The sequence below is a fragment of the Staurois parvus genome, unplaced genomic scaffold (assembly GCF_062004578.1).
Source record: "Staurois parvus isolate SC_StPar_1 unplaced genomic scaffold, SC_StPar_1.0 ptg000192l, whole genome shotgun sequence".
In the NCBI taxonomy this organism is placed as follows: domain Eukaryota; kingdom Metazoa; phylum Chordata; class Amphibia; order Anura; family Ranidae; genus Staurois; species Staurois parvus.
In genome coordinates this window covers 5205968-5232463 of record NW_028317988.1, presented here as the reverse complement: position 1 = coordinate 5232463, position 26496 = coordinate 5205968, and the positions used below count along the sequence as shown (strand labels likewise).

Sequence of the window (26496 nt, the reverse complement as noted above, 5' to 3'; positions counted from 1 at the left end):
CTCCATCCGCAGCCCATAAACGCGCTCGGGACGCTCTGGCGACCGAATTAGACTTACTTGCCTCTTCGGAGGCGGAACGGGCTCTGCGTTGGACCAAACACAAATTTTATTCCTGTGCTAATAAACCGGGCCCGATGCTGGCTAGGAAGCTCAATTCCGTGGGGAAACCCCATAAACCAATTCGACTGCGACTTCCCACAGGTGGATGTACTTCTAATCCTCGGCAGATTGTTTCCCGATTTTCGGACTTCCTTTCGCGCCTTTACACTGCGCCTGATCCCTTCCCTGTGGCTCAGGCAGAGGCATTTTTTCAAGATCTTCGTCTTCCGGGATTATCCGAGGCAGCACAGGTGGCCCTCAATGCCTGTGTTACCGTACCGGAAGTGCTCCAAGCCATCAAATCTTTGAGGTCCACCGCGGCCCCAGGTCCTGATGGCTACTCCGGTCTCTATTATAAGAAATTCTCGGTCCTGTTGGCGCCCTTCTTGGCTGACTATTTCAATGAGTTACGACAGGGCTCCTTGCCCTCCCCGGACGCACTTAGAGCACATATAGCCATGATTCCTAAGACGAACGAGGATGTACAGGAACCGAAAGCCTTTCGGCCCATTTCTCTTCTTAATGAAGACCTGAAGATATTGGGCAAGATTCTTAGCTCTCGCATCAATAACTATTTGCGTAGCCTGGTCCACAGGGACCAAGTGGGGTTTATCCCTGGGAGGCAGGCGGGTGATAACGTTTGTAAGGTGGTCCATCTTATATATCTTCTGCAACAGCGGAAAATCCCGGGATTCTTACTGTCCTTAGACATATATAAAGCCTTTGACTCTCTATCCTGGGAATATCTGCGGTTTGTGCTGTCTCGTTGGGGTTTCGGGGATTCTATCCTTTCTTGGATTCAAGCCTTGTATTCGTCTCCTTCGGCCTCCGTTAAATATGCTGGGTATTTCTCGAACCCCTTTCCTATTGGGCGAGGGACGAGACAGGGCTGCCCTTTGTCCCCGGCGCTTTTTATACTGGCGCTTGAGCCGCTGGCTTTAGCGCTCCGGACCGATTGCAATATATCGGGGGTTTCATACGCGGGACAGGAGTTTAAGCTGAATCTTTTTGCAGACGATGCCCTCTTGACTCTTACTAAGCCTCTGACGACGCTTCCTAATCTGCAACAGGTTCTTGAGCGCTTCTCTTTGATTTCGGGTCTCCGTATTAACTTGGATAAGACTGTCGCTCTTAATATTACTTTGGATTCCGATTTGGTTTCACGCCTTCAATCCTACTTCCCTTATAAATGGGCTTCCTCCTCTCTTGAATATTTGGGCATCCGCTTGACCCCCACCTATGACTCCCTCTTTGCTGCGAATTATTACCCATTGCTTAGTTCTTTATCTTCTCTTCTGCATTCCTGGCAATTTCCGCACCTGTCTTGGATAGGGCGGGTTCATTCGGTGAAAATGACCGTCCTGCCGAAATTGTTATATTATTTTCGTACTCTCCCGGTGCGGGTTCCCCCTCATTTCCTTCGGTTGCTTCAGGCGAAGCTTATGCGTTTCATCTGGGCCAATAAGCACCCCAGAGTATCTAGAAATACGCTCTTTGCTCATAGACTTCAGGGTGGCCTTGGGGTGCCCAATGTAACTAAGTATTACCAGGCGAGCCAGATTGCCCCGCTGTCTATGTTGCACGCTTCCTCTGACGTCCCTTTCTGGGTCTTGCTGGAGCTACCTAACTGTGCCCCTATCCAACCGTCGGCGCTTCTATGGCTTCCCCCTGCCCTGCGCCCTATATCGCTGAGCCCGATGTTGCTCCATGGCTTACGAATCTGGGACTCGGTACGTTATTCCAGTGGCCTGATGTCACCCTTTCTGCCTTTGCTTCCAATTGTTAACAACCCTCTTTTCCCACCGGGTTTAGATCACCCAAGGGCGTTCTCTTGGTGGGTGGCTCATGGGTTTTCGCAGGTACGACACTTTTTGGTTTCTCGGTCCTTCCCTACCTGGGATCTTCTTCGGGAGTCCCGGGATGTTCCCCCGGCGGAATTTTTTCGATACCTTCAATTGCGGCACTGGCTACTCTCGCTGCGGGGCACTTCTTCTTTTCCATACCAGAAATCGGCCTTTGAACAGCTTTGTCAGCAGCGCCCGGGTGCCCCGGGCCTTATCTCCCTTCTTTATGTAGCCTTGAACAGACGCCCGTCGCATACTTCTCTTTCATATGTTGTTCAGTGGGAGCGTGACCTGGGGGTGGATGTGGATCCGGAGGACTGGAATAGGGCCTGGTCACTCATAGCTAAATGCTCATTCAATACCACCACGCTGGAGGCAGCCTATAAGGTATTGTTTCGTTGGTATTGGGTTCCGGCTCGTTTGGCCCAGGCTAATCCCGCTTGTAGTGATCGATGTTTCCGGGGTTGTGGCCATCGTGGCGATGTCTTGCATATCTGGTGGTCATGCCCGAGACTGGTCCGTTTTTGGTCTCGTGTATTTGGCCTCCTTTTCACGTTGTTTCATCTATCCATACGCCGGGATGCTCGGTATGCCTTGCTTCATTGCCCCATACCGGGTCTCTTTGCTCATCAGCAGAAGCTGGCGTCCTATTTGTTTCTGTCGGCCACCAGAACAATTGCTCAGGCCTGGAAGAGTCCGTTTGTCCCTTTTCAGGGGGTGCGGGATCGTATGACCAATATGATGCTTAATGAGCAGATGTCGAGCATATGCAACGACTCCCAATGTAAATTCTCGAAAATATGGGAACCATGGTTGCAATATGCCTTTCCCACGCTTCCTTTGGCTAGTATGGGGATGTACTGACGTTAGGCACTGGCGTTTGATGGTGGAGCTCCTGGATCTCTGCCCCCTCTTCTCTTTTTTTTCTTTTTCTCTCCTCTTATTTCTCTTCTCTTTCTTTCTTTCCATTTCTGTTAGTTTTTTTGGGTGATAGTTGACAGTTGCCTTTAATTGCAGTTAGAATTTCATTACCGTCATTGTAACCTATGTGCCATTGATAGCCCCTGCGTGGGCGTACCTTCTGCCTTGTTGAAGTTAGAGCACTGTTTTTCTTTTGTTATTATGTTTTTTATCTTATCGGTGCAATTGATAGCCCCTGTGGGGGCATGTTTTGTCGCCTCTGTTTTATACTGCTTAAAACTAATAAAAACTATTGAAATACAAATAACAAAGATGTTATGCTCACCTGCTCTGTTCAGTGGTATTGCACAGAGCAGCCCTGATCCTCCTCTTCTCGCGTCGGCGATCCTAGCTTCTCCTCTTTTTTTTTGTGTCCACATAGCAACCTGTATGTAATGGGGACAAACACTGCATGCTTGCTTCTGATCTGTGTGTTTATGGAGCCGCGCTTTATAGACACACACAGCGGGACACAGAAAAACATGGGGGGCAGCCGGTTCAACATCACACCTAGCATTACAGGGTACCTACATGTACTTTGTTTTATCTGGATCTGAATACTGTCAAAAAATATAATCTTCTATACTCTTCTCCTTTACACTCAATCATTAAAATCTCAAATAAGCCCTAACAGTTTTAAAAGTTGATTTCAACTGCAGTTTTAATTAACACTGGTGATCCTGCTGTAAAGGTCATTGTTCAGACACTTCTTAGTATGGAGTGACAGCTGTTATCCAGTGGTGTTCCGGCTTCATCCCTTGTGCCTCTAGTAGGCAGGTTACAGTGGCGATACACATTGCACAGGCACCATCCACCGTTGTCACCATCCAGAGCAATGATGTACAGCCAACACCAAAGCGAGTGCATATAGACAGGAAGTGGCTGAATGAGGCAGCAGATGCAAAAACAGCAGGAAAAAAAAAAAGAAAACGATTTTATGAAGAAAAGCATGGCGGTTGTTTATGATACAAAATGCTTCATGCCTCATTCACATGAGAGGTCAGGGGGTGTTAAAAACAGGTGGGTGAGCCGCAGCTTGACCACCTACCTGTGAGCCATGTAGCCTCAAGCTGTGGCCATGATGCTGTACACAGGCCATGGTCACGATGCTTTGCTTCACAGCCACGACAAAAATTAAACCATATGTTGCACTGGGTTTGCAGTAGCGCTGCTGAACGTGACCCATTCAAGTGAATGGGACACCACAAACGTATGACGCTGCCTGCTTCTAAGTTTAGGGTGCGCACATGATTGTACACTGCAAGTCCCAATGATTCACAGCCGGGACCTGCTGATCAGTTGTGAACAATCACAGCCAGGAGCTGTGTACAGGAGGAACGATCTCTCTGTTTCTCATTCCTGCAAAGTAGGGATGAGAAACTAAGAGATTTAGTAGTAAAAGCAACACAATTTACACATATTACAGGCAGACCTGATTGAACCACTGATTGTTCTCTATGGGAAGGTGGATGTAAACGGACATGTGTTCGCTTACACCTGCCTGCATCCAGTCCAATCTGTTAAAAACAGACAGATGGGGATCTGTTCCCTATCCATCTGGCAGATCACATTATGGTTGGATGTAAGTAGACAGGCGGTCTGTTTACATCTGACTTCCCCATAGAAAACTGCAGCCTGAGTCCGTGTCCGCTCTGCACAAGTGGAGCGGACATGGACCTGTCATCCAACTGCTCATCGGGGATCAGTTGACAGATCACCCGCTGAGCAGGCAGATTCACTTGGCGGAGTCCGCCATTATGAAAGGGCCCTTAGGCACACATTTACACCCTTGATTGCCCTAGATGCCCCCCTTGATTGCCCTAGATGCCCTTCCCAGCCTGTGTCATTAGTACAGTGACAGTGTATAGTATTATCCCTGATCACTGTATTAATATCAATGGTGATGTCAGTGTCAGTTCGTTCGCCCCCAGCGTCAGTTAGTGTCAGATTGTCCGCCACACTATTGCATTCCCAATATAGGTCGCTGATCACTGCCATTACTAGTATAATAAAATAAAGTAAAAATTACAGTATATATACCATAGTTTGTAGGTGCTATAAATTTCATGCAAACCAATCAATATACACTTATTGGGATTTTTTTTTATCAAAGACATGTAGCAGAATACATTTTGACCAAAATTTATAAAGACATTTTCAATATTTTTTTGTTTATATTGCAAAAAACCCCCCCAAAAAAAACAAACAGTAAAGATCAAATACCACCAAAACAAAGCTCTATTTATGTGAAAAACAAGTGATACAAATTTAATTTTGGCACAGCGTTGGATGACCGTGCAATTGCCATGTAAAGTACAGTAGTGCCATATAGCAAAAAATGGCCTGGTCATAAAGGGGGTAAAACCTTCCGGAGCTCAAGTGGTTAATGTTAGAATACAGTGTGTTTTGTGTTCCGTGATCATTGTTCAACAAACAATTTTCATCCTTTCTAAAACAATTTCTAGCCATTTGGCTTTTGGCTTAGTACAGTTGTGGCCAAAATTATTCAACCCCCACTGAAATTGAGTGTTTTGGCCAGTTTGACATTGCTTTTGATCATTCAGTCATCTTGCTTACATTTACATTAAAGAGGCACTTGTAGGTCAGACAAATATAACATAACAGTTATAATGAAATAACCACAAATGTCTTTTCTGTGCTCACAGCATTATCAGTTTTATTCAACCCCCAAGTGACATTCAATCTTAGTACTTAGTACAGCATCCTTTTACAGTTATAACAGCTTTTAAACGTGAAGCATAGCTTGACACAAGTGTCTTGCAGCGATCTACGGGTATCTTCGCCCATTCTTCATGGGCAAAGGCCTCCAGTTCAGTCACATTCTTAGGCTTGCGCACTGCAACTGCTTTCTTTAAGTCCCACCAGAGGTTCTCAATCGGATTTAAGTCTGGTGACTGCGATGGCCACTCCAAAATGTTCCAGCCTTTCCTCTGCAACCATGCTCTAGTGGACTTGGAGGTATGCTTGGGATCATTGTCCTGTTGAAAGGTCCAACGTCTCCCAAGCCTCAGGTGTGTGACGGACTGCATCACGTTTCCATCCAATATCTCCTGGTACTGAAGAGAATTCATGGTACCTTGCACACGCTGAAGCTTCCCTGTACCTGCAGAAGCAAAACAGCCCCAAAGCATGATTGACCCTCCACCATGCTTCACAGTAGGCAAGGTGTTCTTTTCATCATAGGCCTTGTTCTTCCTCCTCCAAACATAGCGTTGATCCATGGGCCCAAACAGTTCTAATTTTGTTTCATCAGTCCACAGAACACTATCCCACAACTTTTGTGGTTTGTCCACATGGCTTTTGGCATACTGCAGTCGACTCTTCTTATTCTTTGGAGACAGCAAGGGGGTACGCCTGGGAGTTCTGGCACGGAGGCCTTCATTACGCAGTGTGCGTCTTATTGTCTGGGCTGAAACTTCTGTACCCACATCTGACAAATCTTTTCTCAGTTCCTCAGCAGTCACACGGGGACTTCTCTCCACTCTACGCTTCAGGTAGCGCACAGCAGTCGAAGTCAGCATCTTCTTTCTGCCACGACCAGGTAGCGTTTCAACAGTGCCCTTTGCCTTGAATTTGCGAATGATGCTTCCTAAGGTGTCTCTTGGTATGTTTAACATCTTTGCAATCTTCTTATAGCCATTGCCCTTCCTGTGAAGAGAAATCACCTCTTCTCTTGTCTTCCTGGACCATTCTCTTGCCTTCACCATGTTTGTAACCACACCAGTAAATGTCTAGAAGGAGCTGAGTATCACAGTCATTTTAAAGCTGCCTAATTGGTGCTTATTATGCTTGATTGCTGCTCGGTGACATCCACAGGTGTTTTCAATACCTGATGGAAAGCACCTGTATGAACCTCTGTTCTTCAGAGTGGTAGTCTTTAAGGGGTTGAATAATTGTGGCAATGAAGAAACCACATAAGAACCATTTACTACTGTATTACATAAACAATTGATGTCATTTTAGTTGCATTTGGGTAGTTACAACGTCCTTGTAGGATTTGATTCTGAATACAATTCCAAATGTACACTATAGTCCCTAAACCCCTTTACAGCATTGGGGGTTGAATAATTTTGGCCACAACTGTACCTGTCAGGAGGAGTCTGCTGATACATTCATCTGGGTATTGCAGTGCCATTACATCTCTACACAGATGGTGCTACATTGTTTGTCTCTTGCTTACCCGGTCCCCTCAATCTCCAGAGACACCCACTTCATACACATTTAATAGGGACAGGAGACTAAATAAACACCTCATTAGTAGCGTTCTGGTGGCACGTCTTAGACTATGACTTTAAGCTGCACTCTTGTTTGTGTGAAAGTTTGTCCTTTGTAGCGATAGTGTACGGATGGACGCGTCTATAAGTGGCTTATCTGGGGGTGAGATGAATCAAATGCCAGTATGACAGAATCAAAAAGCCACTGTCACATTTATTCCTGAGATATGCATGAAGAAGCAAGTGCTTGGCTCTGCTCATTTCCCTGCTGAGAGGAATGTATTTATACCTGTAAATGATAATCCCCCTGTAAAGGTCAGATCACTTGAATTTCCAGCGTTCATCGGAGAGTTATTAAAATCCAGGCTTTTAAATGAACAAGCAGCTACATGTAATGAGCCACTTTTTACTTCATGAGTTTCTGAACCTTTCCAGTGATCTGAAGGTAGACTGTAGCATCTGTTTGTGTGTTGGGAACTGATAAGGCTGAGCATAGAAGTAATAAGAGTGCAGTCAGATGTTCAGGCATGGTCGGACCTCCTCAGGCTAGCAGAATTGTGAACATTCGGTCTCCAATTCATAGTTATATCTGGGGAGTGCTGAGAAGGTAGTGTGGAGAAATCCTAGTTCTGCCTATGTTAGTAAGAACAGGAATGGTCAGACAAGCTGTTTTGATCTGGAAAAGCTCTGCATCATCTTCTGTGCACTCAGACAACCTCTGGGTGCTCATCGGCTTACACTAAAATAAAAGCTTAAACGCTACATTCACCTTTTGTAATTATATATATATATATATATATATATATATATATATATATATATATAAAGCAGAACTCCGGACAAAATTTTTATTTTAGTGTTTTGTCCAGGGGTGCAAGGAAAAGCTATACTTGCCTGGTCCTTCGATCCCCTGGAAAATGGCGCTCCCCCACGTCCAGCGGTGGACTGTTCCTGCCATCCTCACGTCCAGAACCGGTCTATTAGTGTGATGACATCAGGATCAGTCCATTCACAAGACCTCTAGCGTGCAGGGGGGCAGGAGTGGTGGGGACTGTTCTTGTGCTTGGAGGATCGGTGGATTAAGTAAATATGTCTCCACCCTCCTCACGATTAGAAGGGAAAGGATTAGGCAATAAAGTAGTGCTAAAATATAAATGTTTTTAACTCTTCTCAAACACCTATGCAAATGATACTATGGCAGCACGCAGTGCTGTTCAAATTATCAAAACATGAAGCGTTAGCATTGCGTCACTTCAAAATTGAAGTGCCCTGATGATAAGTGCCCATCAGTGCTGCCCACCTGTACCCATCAGTGCCACCCACCTGTGCCCATCAGTGCTGCTAACCTGTGCTTCCCAGCAGTGCCGCCCAGCATCATCAGTGCCAGCTCATCAGTGCCGCCTATCTGTGCCCATCAGTGCTGCCTATCCGTGCCACCTCATCAGTACCCATCATTGATGCCTATCAGTACCCATCAGTGCTGCCTATCAGTGCAGCCTCAACAACGCACATCAGTGAAGGAGAAAAATTACCTGTTTACAAAATTTTATAATAGAAACAAAGAAAAACTTTTAAAAAAACATTTTTTACTCTTTTGTTGTTTATAGCGCAAAAAATAAAACATTTAGCGGCGAGTAAATACCACCAAAAGAAAGCTCTATTTGTGTGAAAAACAATGATAAAAATGTCATATGGGTAAAGTGTTGCATGACTGCGCAATTGCCATTCAAAGTGCGACAGCGCTGAAAGTTGAAAATTGGCCTGGGCAGAAAGGGGGTATAAGTGCCCAGTAGGTAAGTAACATTACAGTTTATTTTAGGCATTTGTGTTGAGGTTTTAACGCTTGTAAAATGCTTATAAAATGCGTCAAAACTGCGCATAGGGCGTTTGGGGAGCTTTTTTAGCGCTTGTAAAATGCCAGTCCAACGCCCAAACTAATGCTGTAGGAACATTTCTTAAGAGTTAGAAATTTAGTCAAGTGTGAACAAGCTGCAACTCAGGCCACTGTAATACACAAATGATAACTTCAGCTAGGAATTTGATACTTTGACAGTTCTGTGACTCACCATTGGTCAGCGAGACAATCAACTTTAAATGTACAATTGTGAGGCAGGAGGGAGATGCTGTCAGCACCAACCTCCCTGTTCAAGTCAGTATTTACAAAATAGGACATTCCGATTTTCAAGACTCTCTGATCACTAACTGAAGACACCTACACCTCGCAGTGACTGCTAGAACACTCCCTGGGGAAATTTGCCAAGTCTGCAATCAGTATAGGTGCCCCTTAATGCACAGTAAATATAATTTTTGTCAGTATAAATGTAACATTTGCAGCCACAAAGGAGAAAGTATAAATAATTCCTCTGTGAATGTGTGTTTATAGATTTTCTTTGACATTCGCGGTGACTAATGACCCATAAAGTTTATGAGGTCATCACACACTATAGATTCAGAAAAGATCAATAATCTAATACTTGGCTATTTCTTACAACATTATAATTACTGTTGCAGAGTTATATATTGTGCTGAAGATCACAAATTCCTGGAGATCTTTTGCTGTAGCTGCTGCGGAAATGCCAACACTACAAAGTGCAAGGCAAAGTCAAGTCTTTTGATTGTTATAAGTGTTTTTGCTAAAGCACACTTTCAGCTTATATTATGTTTCTTGCTTTAAGCAGAAGTTATAGGGGTGAGGGGGGCTAGCATAGCTTACCTTGGTTTTAAAAAGTGATATTTTCCTGGCTGTCATACTTATCTGGTTTCAGTGGGTTAGTGACCAAGAACAAGAATGCAGCCATTGAAGTCAGATTAGATCTGTATGTGATCTGCACACACAGAAAACCTAAAACAGGAAAATACAGGAAAAAATGAAAGATTTGGATCATCATTTTCGCCCTTTGTGCTGTTCATATTCAGTATTTGAATGGTGATCTTTCAGTGCATATATAGGGAACCAAAAATGATAAGTATGCTACAGAAGGCCGTCAAATGCATTTGGATTAGGGGCAAAATGAGATTGGTGTTAGGGTCAAAAGTTAGTGGGTTAAGCCTAAGGGTTATAGTTAAAGATAGGGTTTAGTGGGTTAAAGCAAAACTTCAGTCTCTCAATCAACATTGACTATTTTTAATCCTTATGCTGCTGCCTTATTAGATAGGAAAGTATATCATATTTACAAAAATGTTCCATATCTTCACTCACTTCCTGGTTTCCAGGCCTAAGCAAATGATGTCATACATCCTAGGAGTCTTCAGGAGGGGAGGGGGGATTCTCAGCTAAGCACACCCACTTGCCTGCATGCCTCAGCTAAGGGCAGATGGTTTCCAGGAAGTAGATGCTACATGAATCACCTGCCCTTACTCCAGATGGCCACGGCTAGAAATGCTAGGGGGTGTTTTTCAAAGCGATTTCTCAGCAAAATAAAGCATGGAGACATGGATGGATGGGTGAATTTGATTTGAATATGAAACAATAATTAAATTGCTTTTTTAGTTTGTGGCGCTCAGATACAGTGTAGTTCCATGTTAACCACTTGTTTCCCAAGCCTATTCTGACATCTCTCTCCCACAAATTTGCTAGAAAATTACTTAGAACCCCCAAACATTATATATTTTTTTAAGCAAACTCCCTAGAGAATAAAATGATGGGTATTTCAATTTTGTTTGTCACATGGTATTTGTGCAGCAGTTTTGCAAACACCAATTTTTGGGGAGAAAATACATATTAATGAATTTTAGTGAACAAAAACACAATATAACACCAAAATATATAAGATGATGTTACACTAAGTAGATACCAAACATGTCACACTTTAAAATTGTGCACACTCATGGATTGGCAACAAACTACAATACTTTAATTTTTCCATAGGTGACATTTTAAAAGTCTTTGCTGGTTAGCAGTTTAGATTTACACAGGAGGTCTGGTGCTAGAATTATTGCTCTTGCTCTGGCGTTCACAGTGATACCTCACATGTATGGTGCAATCACTGTTTACATGTGTACAGGACTGACGTGTGCATGCCCCTGCATTTGAGTATGGCGGGGGGACAGGGGTGCTTTACATTTTTTTTTTTTTTTTTCAATGCATTATTTATTTACGTTTACACTTTTTTTGTTTTGTTTTCATTTTGATCACTTTTATTACTGTCACAAAGAATGTAAACATCTCTTCTGACAGCAATAGCAGTGACAGGTACTCTACATGGAGAGATCGGGGGTCCATTAAACCCCCTATCTCTTCTTTGGACTCCAGTGTAGCTGATCAGAAACAGACCAGTCTGATCGGCTGTTTCACTAGCTGGTAACTGGCCAGTAAACAAAGAGCCGGAACTGGAAGGACAAAATCCTCATCGCTTCTAGGTTCTGATGTCACACAGTGGGAGGAACAACTTCAGTCCCTCTCACTGTGTGCTGGGTTTAGGATGCTGCCGGTCACAGGCAGCGGCAGCAGTTGGAGGGGGGTTGGGGTGGGATCGCCTTCTGCCACCCGTAAAAGTAATCCAGCAGCTGTTTACTTTTACCCAAAAAAGACATTTGCTGGGACTTTCAAAAGATACTGGGATCATGGGTATAGCTTCAACCATGATCCGGGTATATCCATTTCCCTATCAGGATGTATATATACATGGGCCGGTAGGGAAGCTGTGGACCTGAATTGTGGAAGCTCTGCCAACAATGCAAACAGAGCACAAAGGTCACCAGTACCCCATTACTGACTTACCATGACTTGCATCATGTCTCTTTCTGGAGCCGGCCAGCTTGGTAGAAGTAGGACTTTGCTTCCTCATGTCAGCACAGGCCCCTTGATGACTGGTTGGGTAATACTTAAGAAGCAACAGGAGAGGTTTAGAAAACACAGGCCAAGAGAGTGAATGAAGCAGAAGCAGGCAAATCCTTGCACTGCATATCCAAAGACAAATTCTTTGTTACGTCTGTAGATACTTGCCCAATAAATCTGATTCTGTCCATGGGTGCAGCCTTCTCTCCATCAAGCAGCACAGAAGAGACATCACCAAATCTCACTCCAAATTTTGTGAAGCTAACAGTCAGAGGTAGCAGTGCTTTAGATGATCTCACACTGCAGATATGCATTTTTGAGGCTGAAGATACAGGAAGTACACTGCTATTTTTCAGGAGAAATTTAAGTACACCAATCAACCATAACATTATTACCACTAATGTAAAGTGAAAAAAAATGATTATATAGTTATAGTGGCACCTGGAACTGGGTGGGATATAGTAAGCAGTAAGTGAACATGTTGTCTCTGGAGATCATGCGTTGAAAGCAGAAAAAATGGGCAAGCATAAGAATTTTAGTGACTTTGACAAGGGACAAACTGTGATGGCTAGACGACTGGTTTGGAGCAATTCCAAAACTGCAGCTCTTGTAGGATGTTCCTGGTTTGCAGTGGTCACGACTGACCAAAAATGGTCAAAGAAAGAAAAACAGCGAACCGGCAATGCTTATTGGTGCATGTGGGGAGCAAAGGCTGACCCATGTAGTCCTATCCAATAGAAGAGCTACTGTAGCTCAAATTGCTCAAAAAGTTAATTCTGGTTCTGATAGAAAGGTGTCAGAACACAGTGCATTCCAGTTTGTTGTGTATGGGGTTGTGTAGCCACAGACTGGTCAGGATGCCCATACTGACCCGTGTCCACAGCCAAAAGTGCCTACAATGTTCATGTGAGCATCAGAACTGGACCATGGAGCAATGGAAAAAGGGTGCCTAGTCTCAGGAATTCAAGAATGGTTTCAGGAACACAATGATCAGTTTGAAGTGTTGGTTGAATTGGCCTCTAAATTCTCCAGATCTCAGTCCAATTGAACATCTGTGGGATGTGCTGGAAAAACAAATCCGATCCATGGAGGCCCCACCTCACAACTTACAGGACTTAAGGATCTGCTATTGACGGCTCGGTGCCATATACCTCCACATACCTTAGTTGTCAAACAAATCTGATTTCTTTTTATGAGGAGGTGAGCAAAACCTTGGACAGAGGAGTGGCGGTGGACGTGGTATACTTGGACAGAGGGGTGGTGGTGGACGTGGTATACTTGGACAGAGGGGTGGTGGTGGACATGGTATACTTGGATTTTGCAAAAGCATTTGACACAGTTCCCCACACACGGCTAATGTGTAAGGTAAAGTCTACAGGCTTGGAAAATCTGTATGTAAATGGATAGAAAACTGGCTAAAAGATCGTATTCAGAGAGTTAATGATTTATACTCTGCATGGTCTAGGGTTGTCAGTGGTGTACCCCAAGGTTCAGTGTTGGGACCCTTACTTTTTAATATATTTATAAATGATATAGGGTCTGGGATTAAAAATCCCATTTCAGTCTTTGCAGATGACACGGAGCTGTGCAGTGGAATAACGTCCTTACAGGATGTCTCCAACTTACAAGCCGACCTCAATGCTCTGTGTAATTGGGCAACTATGTGGCAAATGAGGTTTAATGTTGATAAATGTAAGGTTCTGCACTTGGGGCCTAAGAATATGCATGTATCATACATACTAGGGGGGGTACAACTGGGGGAATCAATGGTGGAGAAGGATGTGGGAGTTCTGGTAGATCACAAGCTTAATAATGGCATGCAATGCCAAGCTGCGGTTTCTAAAGTGAGCAAAATCCTCTCTTGTACTAAAAGAGGTATAGACTCCAGAGAGAGAGATATCATATTACCCCGGTACAAATCATTAGTAAGACCTCATCTGGAATATGCAGTTCAGTTTTGGGCACCAATTCACAAAAAGAACATTGGGGAACTGGAGAAAGTACAGAGAAGAGCAACTAAACTGATACGAGGCATGGAGGAGCTCAGCTATGAGGAAAGATTAGAGGAACTGAATTTATTCTCACTTGAGAAGAATAAATTAAGGGGGATATGATCAACGTGTATAAATACATCAGTGGTTCATATAGTGAACTCTGTGTAGAGCTATTCACCCTGAAGTCATCACAGAGGACAAGGGAGCACTTTTTACATCTGGATGAAAAGAAATTTAATCTCCAAATACGGAAAGGTTTCTTCACAGTAAAAGCTGTGAAAATGTGGACTCCCTCAAGAGTTGGTTCTGGCCAGCTCAGTAGATTGCTTTAAAAAAGGCCTGGATTCTTTCTTAGATACACAGAATATAACTGGATACTAACATTTATAGGTAAAGTTGATCCAGGGAATATCCCATTGCCTCTTGGGGGATCAGGAAGGAATTTTTTCCCCTGCAGGAGCAAATTGGGTCATGCTTTGCTGGATTGTTTTTGCCTTCCTCTGGATCAACTGTGGGTGTAGGATTATAACTTATTTTGGTTGAACTGGATGGACTCTTTTTTTCAGCCAGACTAACCATGTAACTATGTAACTTTCAGAGGTCTAGTGCAGTCCATGCCTTGCTGTGTCATGGTGGGTGGTCATAAGTTTATGGCTGATTTGTGCATAACTAAAGGCAAAACATTTTTTTTTTAGTTTTGGATAGAGACTGCAGTCTGTGCCCTCGTCAGGGAGAGTCACCTTCTCTATTTGTCTTGTTTATTATCGAAAGTGCAAAAATGAAAATCCCAAAAATTGTATTAGAGGGTAAATCTTCTAGTCAGGGCAACAGCCAGGGATTCCATCTCCCTTCCTGTTTTGGCTATGGGAAAAGAAGTGAAGAGAAATCTCCCCAAAGAACAAAGATAACAAATAAAACTGACATTGGTTATAACCCTCCCTTTAGTCTATCCAGAATGAAAAAAACCCACAAGTTTTGCTATTAGTTGGTAGACTTTTCAGGGTGCTGCTTAGGCACAGTTAACTTCTTTAGATGTTTCCTATAAGATAGTAAATGTTCACTTACTGAGTTTAAGTCTGATTTAAGTGATAAAGGAGGTTTAAGGGGGAAGTTTAGGGGTAGGGTAAGCACTAAGGGCATGCTGAGAGTTAAATATTAGGGTCAGGTTACTGTCTATGTAAACCCTACCAGTGAACATCTCTTATTTTTTCTTTTTTGTCAAATATATAGTTGTAAGCATTGTTATATTTGTCTGATAATTGCAGAAAATACTTGTTCTTCCTGCCAGAAATCAAGTATTTTACTGTACCCTGTGAACTCTGCTGTCTTAAGCAGTTTATCAGCCTTGCTCAGGTTACCTTTGGAGAACCACATACCCCCATGTTATGGAGATGAGGGGAGGTGAAGTCTTCTTTAATCATAACATACATTCTGTCCTGGGGGTGACAGCATTACTTCTTCCTAAAGTATAGCAAGTGTGGTTGCTCTAGGATGGGTAGTGTGTTTCTGGTAGGATCACCAGGTGAAAATACTTTGCAGCTTATGCAGGCCATAGACGGGGAGAAAAACGGCCGATTTTTCTTTTAAAAAACGAAAAATCGGTCGTTCAAGCGGCCGACGTTACCATCAATGGTAAAAAAAATCGGCCGATTTTCATCCCGTTTACAGCCGGCAAAAATTGTCCCTGCAGAGAGCTCCGCTATTTCTTTGACAGTTCTTTGACATTTACAGCGGTTGCAACATTGTATCTATTTGTTTCCATTTAGGATACAGATGTTTTTATTCGGAAACAAATAGATACATTGTTGCAACCGCTGTAAATGTCAAAGAACTGTCAAAGAAATAGCGGAGCTCTCTGCAGGGACACTTTTTGCCAGACTGGAATTCCTCTTATTTTTCATCCTTCTTCTTCTTCTCCTTCTTCATCATCCTCTTCTTCTTCTTCTTCTACTTCTTCATCATCATCATCATCCTCTTCTTCTTCTTCTACTTCTTCATCATCATCCTCCTCCTCTTCTTCGTCTACTCCTTCATCATCATCCTCTTCTTCATCACCATCCTCTTCTTCTTCATCATCATCCTCTTCTTCTTCTTCTTCTTCTTCATCATCATCATCCTCTTCTTCTTCTTCTACTTCTTCATCATCATCATCCTTCTTCTTCTTCATCATCCTCCTCTTCTTCTTCTTCTTCTACTTCTTCATCATCATCATCCTCTTCTTCATCATCATCCTCTTCTTCTTCTTCTTCTACTACTTCTTCATCATCATCCTCTTCTTCTTCATCATCATCCTCTTCTTCTTCATCATCATCATCATCATCATCATCCTCTTCTTCTTCTACTTCTTCTTCATCATCATCCTCTTCTTCTTCATCCTCCTCCTCCTCTTCTTCTTCCTCCTCCTCCTCCTCTTCTTCTTCATCTTCTTCTTCTTCTTCTTCTTCTTCTTCTTCCTCATCATCATCATCCTCTTCTTCTTTTTCTTCATCATCCTCTTCTTCTTTTTCTTCTTCATCATCCTCTTCTTCTTTTTCTTCTTCATCATCCTCTTCTTCTTTTTCTTCATCATCCTCTTCTTCTTTTTCTTCATCATCCTCTTCTTCTTCTTCTTCTTCTTCATCATCCTCTTCTTCTTCTTCTTCTTCATCATCCTCTTCTTCTTCTTCTTCACCATCATCATCCTCTTCTTCTTCTTCTTCACCACCATCATCATCATCCTCTTCTTCTTCTACTTCTTCATCATCATCATCCTCTTCTTCTTCATCCTCCTCCTCCTCTTCTTCTTCATCTTCTTCTTCTTCTTCTTCTTCTTCCTCATCATCATCATCCTCTTCTTCTTTTTCTTCATCATCATCCTCTTCTTCTTTTTCTTCATCATCCTCTTCTTCTTTTTCTTCATCATCCTCTTCTTCTTTTTCTTCTTCATCATCCTCTTCTTCTTTTTCTTCATCATCATCCTCTTCTTCTTTTTCTTCATCATCATCCTCTTCTTCTTTTTCTTCATCATCATCCTCTTCTTCTTTTTCTTCTTCATCATCCTCTTCTTCTTCTTCTTCTTCATCATCCTCTTCTTCTTCTTCTTCTTCATCATCCTCTTCTTCTTCTTCTTCTTCATCATCCTCTTCTTCTTCTTCTTCATCATCCTCTTCTTCTTCTTCTTCTTCTTCATCATCCTCTTCTTCTTCTTCACCATCATCATCCTCTTCTTCTTCTTCTTCACCACCATCATCATCATCATCCTCTTCTTCTTCTTCTTCACCACCATCATCATCATCATCCTCTTCTTCTTCTTCTTCACCATCATCATCATCATCCTCTTCTTCTTCTTCTTCTTCACCATCATCATCATCCTCTTCTTCTTCACCATCATGATCATCATCCTCTTCTTCTTCCTCTTCTTTTTGTCTTCCTCTTGCAGGTCACTGCTCATGCGCAGATTTTTTATCGGTAAAAAATCGGCCGATTTGCCCATTATTGCCGCGAAAATCGGCCGATTTTTTTTTCCAACTTTACCGAAAAAAAAAACCGGCCAAAATACCGAAAAACGGCCGAACAAATAGCCCACTAACGATCCGAAAATCGGCCGATTTTATTTTCGGCCGAAAAATCGGCCGATTTTCGACCCATCTATGGCCTGCATTACTGTCCATCTAAGGACCATAAATTACTGCATATTACATTTATGTTCATAGTGTTTGATATGGTTTAAAGTGGTAGTAAAGTCCGCCTTGTGATTTTTACCTACAGATAAACTTCTAATAAAGCATACCTGTATTTAAAATTAATATCTCCTAAACGTGCACCATTTAGGAGATATTCACTCTTCTGGCAGCCTGTTCATGTCCCTTCTATTGCTCTCAGCCTCTTCCAAGTCTCCAAATTCTTTTTTTTGCTGCTGTGATCTAACTTCCTGTTAGATGGTGGCTACATTCATTCTCTATGGTCCCACTGTATGTAGAAATGTAGTCACCCTCTCTTGCTCACTCCTGAGATGGACTATGAACTATGACAGGGGTGTTAAACTATTTTATTGCTAATTTTATTGCGGGCCGCAACAGCGTTATGGTTGCCCTCAAAGGGCTGGTTGTATCTCTAAGACTAGATGTCCAGAGCACCCCACCATGCCCTTACATCAGCTTTCAAAAGTCATCAGAAGTCAAGAGTCCCCCTCCTTCTTTTATATCCCAGTGCACCCTCCTTACCTTATGCAGCAGCTGGGAAGGAGCTGGGGAGCAGAGCTGGGAAGTAGAATGTGCAAGGTCTGGAGGAGTACCAGAGGAGGGCTGTTCTCTGGAGTCAGCTGCTGGAGTCTGCTGAGTGCTGAGACCAGGGGAGACTGAGGCAAGGTGGTGCTGCAGCTGCACAGAGAGCTGCAGGATCTGTAGGGGGAATTCTATCCTCCTATCTGCTGCCAACTGCCAAGATGGGGGAGGGGGGGCAGAAACAAGCCACTCTGAGGCTACATGTAGAAGCGCAGGATCTGGCAGAGCAGTTCTGTCCTCCTCTCTGCTGCCAACTGCTGAGACAACCTGGGGGTGGAGATGAGGGGGTGCCGCAGCTGCAGGAGAGGTACAAGGGCCACATGAAATGACCTGGTGGTCCAAATTCGCCCTGCCGGCCTTGTGTTTGACACATGTGGACTATGGGATATTACCTTGTAGAAGTATTGGTGACACCATCACTCTGCTGTACCTATCCTTTGCAACGAACATAGCTGTGGGAGGGCCCCAACAGGCTCCAAACACTACAGGCTGCCTGCAGAAATCTAGAGGAGGGGCGGAGACAAGACCAGTGATTCTGCACAAGGAGAGAGAGAGTCGCAGTAACCGGTCTTTATTACAGAAAGCTCCTGCACAGAGGTAAAGTTTCACACTGGATTACTGCACAAATCTGGAAAAAATACACAACATACACCAGGATTCAAGTAACAATACACAGGACTCTTGTACTTAAACAATATTTGCTATCCCAGTGATCCGCTTTAACATACACTTTTTTTCAGGAACATTCAGCGGATGCTTCTTTATAAGTAATTGTCCTAGTTTATAGTGAACCTAAAATAATGCAAGCTATCCATTGACACTTATTTTTGATGATGCTAATAGCGATATGAATGCATTTGAGTTACCAAGGTCATTAATGTGCAACTGGAATATTGAACTGCTGAATCTGGTCTATTGAATATTTCCGGTGGATGGTAGTCAGTACGTTGTCTGACAACAATAAGTGAAATAAATATACTTGTAGACACATTGATCCTAACCTGTCATGTTTCTCATCTGATTTTCACAGGCAGTGAAAGAACGTGTGGAGTGAATGAATTAATCTGTGTTCGGAAAGGTAGGTAGCTGCTACAATTAATTCTCAATAGGAATTTTCTATTTCTGTGGAATAATTTATTTAGGGCACAGCCCTGTGATTTGATTTAACTTTGTATTTTTATATTTCAATGGTTTTTATTAATTTTTAAACAGTATAAAACAGAGACAACAAAACACGCCCATGCAGGGGCTATCAATTGCACAGATAAAAAAAATGCAAAAAAAACCAAAACAAAAAAACAGTGCTCTAACGCCAACAGGGAAAAAGGTACGCCCACGCAGGGGCTATCAATGGCACATAAGTTACAAAACATTAATGTAACTGACTATAACAACTAAAGGCAGCTGTCCATTGTCACACCAAAAACAAACAGAGAAAGAAAGGAAGAAAAAACAAAAAAAAACAAAAAACAAAGAGCAGGGGTCCAAGAGCGCCAAAACTGAACGCCATTACATCCCCAGACTAGCCGAGGGGAGCGTGGGAAAGGCATATTGCAACCACGGCTCCCATATTTTAAAAAATTTACATTGGGAGTCGTTGCAGATACTCGACATCTGTTCGTTGAGCATCATAGTGGTCATACGATCCCGCACCCCCTGAAGAGGGACAAACGGACTCTTCCAGGCCTGAGCAATTGTTCTAGTGGCCGATAAAAACAAATAGGAAGCCAACTCCTGCTGGTGAGCCAAGAGGCCCGGTATGGGGCAATGAAGAAAGGCATACCGAGCATCCCGATGTATGGAGAGATGGAACAAGGTGAAAAGGAGGCCAAACACATGAGACAGTCTCGGGCATGACCACCAGATATGCAATACATCTCCACGATGGCCACAACCCCGAAAACATTGATCACTACAGGCAGTGTTAGCCTGGGCCAACCGAGCCGGAACCCAATACCAACGAAACAATACCTTATAGGCTGCCTCCAGCGTGGTCGTATTAAATGAGCATTTAGCTTTGAGTGACCAGGCCTTATTCCAGTCCTCCGGATCCATAGCCACTCCCAGGTCACGCTCCCACTGAACAACATATGGCGGCGCTTCTGAAGAGTGGTCTGGGAGAGGTCCGCGAAGAGCTGGTAGCGATGCCCCTGGAAGCTGAGATCAGGGTTGTTTCTGGCCGCCAAGAGGATAGTTTCCTTAGTGCGGTAATAAGTAAACTTGATGATAATGTCCCTTGGGGCCCATCCGGCCGTCTGGGGTCCAATGCACGATGTATGCGGTCAAATTCGAGCCGGTCAATGGGGATAGCGGGCGTCAGCTCCTGAAACAGAGCAGTAGCGGTGGAAGTGAGATCTGTGACCGTTTCCGGGATACCCCTTAGCCGCAAATTGCCACGGCAGGAACGGTTTTTGAAATCCTCAAGCTGTAGCATCGCGTCCGCCAATTGTGAGGTCGCACAAATCCTGTTCGTGATTTTCAATGACCGTGGCCTCAGCGTCCATTCTATCTTCGAGATCGTTTGTCTGGTTACCCAACTCCCGAATTTCTCGCGAAAGACGGTCGGCCAGCTTGGAGGTAGCGGAGGACAATTCCGCCTGCAGCATGGATTTGAAGCGGCGCAGGAGCTCAGCATCCCGCAAGGATGGACTGGGAGAATGCAGGGATGCCTCTGCTGCCAGGTCTTCCATACCACTAGGATCCGTGGGTAGTGGCGGCGGGGGACCCGAAATCGAAGCCGGGGCTTCATTCGCGGCCTCCGGCGGGAGCCGCGAACTCGCGGCCGGGGTCCTGGAAGCCTCCAGCAGCCGGCCCAAAATCGAGGCCGCGGCTTCAGCCGCGACCTCCGGTAGGTAGGCCACAAATTCCGGTGCGGCCCGCCGGGTGCTGGAGGCGTGGGCGGCCGGTGTTTTTTTGCCCATTGGGGTACCTGGAGGACAAGGGCCAGCGAGCAAGCAGGGGGACCTGAGGGTCAGAAATCGGCCGATGTGTCTGGTGGCCGAGGGAGAAATTCAAAAGGCAGCCATCCTGGCTGCTGCTCACGAGCGCCCCCCAACTTTGTATTTTTGAACAACTTTGCCGTAACTTGGTCTGTGTCTTCAGACTCTCCTACATTTTTGATCTCCAGCTGCTGCCGTATCCAACTTTTCTGGGTGTCGAACACCCAATTAACTGCCAAATGCTGTATTTTTTTCTTGTTGGCTCCAGCACTACTGCAGGATGTACTTGCTGACGAGTGAAAGCATAGTGTGTTGGGGGGGCAGATATGTGACACACCTGGAAACCTACAGCGGCCGACGATCAGTGAAGCAGTGGAGCTTGCAGACATGGGCCACCAGAAAGGTAGTACTTGACTAGGGACAGTGCTGTTATCACTGCCTGGATGTATAGGCTTACATTTATCAACCAAGATATTGTCACATTGATCACAATTGAGGAACAGTGTATATGTAAAGGCCATTTCACTCATACTACTTCAGTGCCCCTCTGCCACTCCTTTCTCCATTGCAGCCACTGCCACAATACCTGGTGTGAGATACTGTTGGAGCCTAGAGTGAGCAAGTTCTTTAACCCTCTGTTATTTGACAGTGCTTGAGCCTAGTGGCCAATTGATGTCATATTGAGGTGGTCACATGGTCCCCCCATACCTGGTATAAAGGCTGACCCACTGATACTACTTCAGCGCCCCTCCACCACTCATGCCTTTATTGCAACCAAGGCCAAAATTCCTGGTGTCAGCTGCTATTGGATCTGAGAGTGAACTGTGTCTTGACTCCCTCTGTCATTTGATAGTACTTGGGCCTAGTGGCAAATCAATGTCACATAGAGGGGATTATATTGTCCTCCCCCATACCTGGTGAAAAAGCCGATCCACTGATACTATTCAGCGCCCCTCCGCCACTCCTTCCTCCTTCGCAGTCACTGCCAAAATATGTGATGTCAGCTACTTTTGGAGCCTAGAGTGAGCTGTGTCTTCAATGTCATTTGACAGGGCTCAGGCCTAGCGGTCAATTCACATAGAGGAGTCACCCCCCCAATACCTGGAAGCACCAGGTATTTTGAGTTGGCTTTGATGCAGAAAAGGGCAGATGTTTCTCTAGAGAGGTGAGTATCGATGCATGGGGGTTTACGCAGATACGGGCACATATCCTTAAAGTGAATAACTATTCTGCTACAGTAAAAATGATAGGCTCTCCTATTTTCCTGAAGGTAAAAGTTAACTTTTGTTGTAGAAGAAAAGTGATATTTTTCCATACACCAGTTTTCTTTTCCTGCCCAGTAGGCCATGCAACAAACAAACAAGTTTCAGAGGAAAAAACACTCGGCAGCTGTTCTTGGCAAAAGTTTCCTCTTTGTCCTTAATTATGTATGGTATGCTTGAAGAGCTCCTAATGGTTGCAAAATTTGTGCTTGCATCTCCTGCTGCTGCACTATTCTTTGAACTATGCTTAATGGACTGGACTGTTCTTGCTGCCTTTCAGGGAGTGGTTGCAGGTCTTTGATGAAAGCTGAGCATTACATTCTGCTTTGTGTAATGAACCATGGGATCATAAAGAGGCCATATGATGCGTAGCACACTAAATCTAAACATAAAGGATCTCAATGGTCATCCTACCTTGGTTGTCCAGGCTAATTATAACTTTTGTTCATGTAGCAGAGGATAAAGAATTTCACTTTCTACAGGAAGTCTGACACAAACCCTGACTCTGTCAGCAGGCCCAGAACTGAGAAAGCTACCATTGTGTCTACAGCCTCAGTACAGGCTGGATTGCAATGTAAATGTACTATATGTACCTATAAAGATATTTTTATTATACACATGGGCTTTGCAGAAATTAAAGCACAACTATTGTTTTTGAAAGTATTTTTTTTTTCTAATCAGCATTTAAGATACTTGGGGGCATATTTGTGGAGAAGTTAAAGTGGAACTAAACTGTATCTGAGCACCATGAACTGAAAACGCTATTTAATTCATTTGCTATATTCAAAGCAAACTCAACTCACCCATCCATCCATGTCTCCATGCTGTATTTTTGTTGAGAAATCACTTTGAAAAATACACCCCTAGCGTTTCTAGACATGGCCATCTTGAGTAAGGGCAGATGGATTCTCGGAAGTAAATGTTACATGAATCATCTGCCCTTATCTCAGACATGCATGCAGACATGGGTGTGCTTAGGTGAGAAAGCCCCTCCACCTGATGAAAGAGAAATAATGCCCATATACACTCCTGGAATGTATGACATCATTTTAATCTAGGACAAAAACCAAGAGGTAACTGAAGAAATGTAAAAAAAAGTTTAAAACAAGTAAATATAATATACCTTCGTATCTATTTAGTAATTCTAACAGTATAAGGAATAAAAATAGTTCATGTTAATTGAGAGAGTTTAGTTCTGCTTTAAAAGAGATGTATGGGGTTATAAAAAAAAAAACGTTTATACTCGCCTAGGTGGATACAGCATCGGTCTGATGCTATATCTGTCACCCCGCCGCTTCTAAGACTGAGAACTGAGTGATCAAAGACCGCTGATCACTCAGCTCTCCGTCTTCACTTAGCAGAGGTAGTCATCGGCTCTCTGCTCTGGAGTGCCAGGCTGTGAAGGGGGCTGGAGTGGCTGGCTCAGGCTGTCAGTGGCATGCTGAGAGGTTGAGCCAGCTGCTGATCCAGGCATCTGGGTGGATCCTGACCATATGGTTGAGTTCTTTTCAGAACCTGGGCCGGCTGGGAAGTGTTTTGGTGATTTCTTTCCCCCCATATGTATGACTGGTTTAAATGTGGCATGAGAGCACAAGATGTGGAAAACCTGTGGAGAATTTGAGTGGCGTATAAGGAGAAACATTGGTGGAACCTACTTGTTGGTATGTCCCATTTGGTCCCTGAGGGGCATAGGCTTTATTGACCATACTTGATTGTAAGGTAACATTATCCCAGGTGAGAGTACATCTGGTGGAGGGTGATCGCATTGCCAAGACGATTATGAGTATTGAATGGTGACACTATAACAGGACTTCATAAAGAGTTGAAAATCTGCATGTGTGACTGACTGTGCAATTTTGACTATTTATATATATATATATATATATATATATATATATACAGTCATGGCCGAAATTGTTGGCACCCTTGATATTTCTCCAGGAAATCATGTATTTCTCACGAAACGTATTGCATTAACACATGTTTTGCTATACACATGTTTATTCCCTTTGTGTGTATTGGGACAAAACAAAAAAAGGGAGGAAAGAAAGCAAATTCGACATAATGTCACACAAACCTCCAAAAATGGGCTGGACAAAAGTATTGGCACCCTTTCACAACTGCGGATAAATAAGAATGTTACAAGCATGTGATGCTCCTGTAAACTCACCTGGGGCAAGTAACAGGTGTGGGCAATATAGAAATCACACCTGAAAGCAGATAAAAAGGAGAGACGTTCACTTAACCTTTGCATTGTGTGTCTGTCTGTGCCACACTAAGCATGGACAACAGAAAGAGGAGACGAGAACTGTCTGAGGACCTGAGAACCAAAATTGTGGCAAAATATCAACAATCTCAAGGTTACAAGTCCATCTCCAGAGAACTAGATTTGCCTTTGTCCACAGTGCGCAACATTATCAAGAAGTTTGCAACCCATGGCACTGTAGCTAATCTCCCTGGTCGTGGACGGATGAGGAAAATTGATGAAAGATTGCAACGCAGAATAGTCCGGATGGTGGATAAGCAGCCCCAAACATGTTCCAAAGACATTCAAGCTGTCCTGCAGGCTCAGGGAGCATCAGTGTCAGCGCGAACTATCCGTCGACATTTAAATGAAATGAAACGCTATGGCAGGAGACCCAGGAGGACCCCACTGCTGACACAGAGACATAAAAAAGCAAGACTACAGTTTGCCAAAATGTACTTGAGTAAGCCAAAAGCCTTCTGGGAAAACGTCTTGTGGACAGATGAGACCAAGATAGAGCTTTTCGGTAAAGCACATCATTCTACTGTTTACCGAAAACGGAATGAGGCCTACAAAGAACAAAACACAGTACCTACGGTAAAATATGGTGGAGGTTCAATGATGTTTTGGGGTTGTTTTGCTGCCTCTGGCACTGGGTGCCTTGACTGTGTGCAAGGCATCATGAAATCTGAGGATTACCAAAGGATTTTGGGTCGCACTGTAGGGCCCAGTGTCAGAAAGCTGGGTTTGCGTCCAAGATCCTGGGTCTTCCAGCAGGACAATGACCCCAAACATACGTCAAAAAGCACTCAGAAATGGATGGCAAAGAAGCGCTGGAGAGTTCTGAAGTGGCCAGCAATGAGCCCAGATCTAAATCCCATTGAACACCTGTGGAGAGATCTTAAAATTGCTGTTGGGAAAAGGTGTCCTTCCAATAAGAGAGACCTGGAGCTGTTTGCAAAGGAAGAGTGGTCCAAAATTCCGGGTGAGAGGTGTCAGAAGCTTATTGATGGTTATAGGAAGCGACTGATTTCAGTTATGTTTTCCAAAGGGTGTGCAACCAAATATTAAGTTAAGGGTGCCAATACTTTTGTCCAGCCCATTTTTGGGGTTTTGTGTGACATTATGTCATATTTGCTTTTCTGCCTCTGTTTTATATTTGTTCCAATACATACAAAGGGAATAAACATGTGTATAGCAAAACATGTGTTAATGCAATACCTTTTTTGTGTGAAATACTTGATTTTCAGGAAAAATATCAAGGGTGCCAACAATTTCGGCCATGACTGTATATATATATATATATATATATTAGCACATTGGGAATATAGTGTTTTATAGTGATTTATATTTTTTTTTATGTGGCCATAATTGGAAAGTTGGTTATGCAAGTGAAGCGTGGCACTTTATTATCACCTATCGAAAGCAGGAACTGTTACAGCTAGAGTGGAATTAAACACAAAAATGTTATATGTTGCAGCCTAATTATTCTTAGATGTGATGGCTGCATTCATGTTTTTTTAAGGCTTTTTTTCCCTTTATTTTTACCTGCTGATCTGAGCAGTAAGTCTGCTTTTACTCAAAGTTTTTAAACAAAAGTGGCAGTTGGAGGGTTGGGACAAACCATTTATCACTGACGGGTGCTTACAATGATCAGCTTTTATTCATTTATGTGAAACCATTATACCAAAAGGAAAAAAACTGTTGCTGTTCCTGCTTAAAAAGTGTTAGGTGGTAGTTATTTTAAGGGTTTGGCTTTGATTTGTTAGTGCATCTAAATCTGTTAGTCCATCTAACACTACCCTCCTTCCAGATTGACAATGCTGCTGTTAAAAGGTGTCCCTGTCTCCAGAGTGGAGACCCTCTAAAACAGGAAGTG

General features: G+C 43.5%; 1 protein-coding gene across 1 annotated transcript in view; it reads left to right on the top strand.

Annotated features, from left to right (window-relative positions):
* LOC149461777 (synaptotagmin-14-like) overlaps positions 1 to 26496 on the top strand; it is a 320275-nt gene that overhangs the window by 29346 nt on the left and 264433 nt on the right. The window contains exon 2 of the mRNA XM_089677813.1: positions 19202 to 19249. Within this exon, the coding sequence (XP_089533939.1) occupies positions 19202 to 19249 (48 nt within the window). The remainder of the gene's footprint in view (positions 1 to 19201; positions 19250 to 26496) is intronic.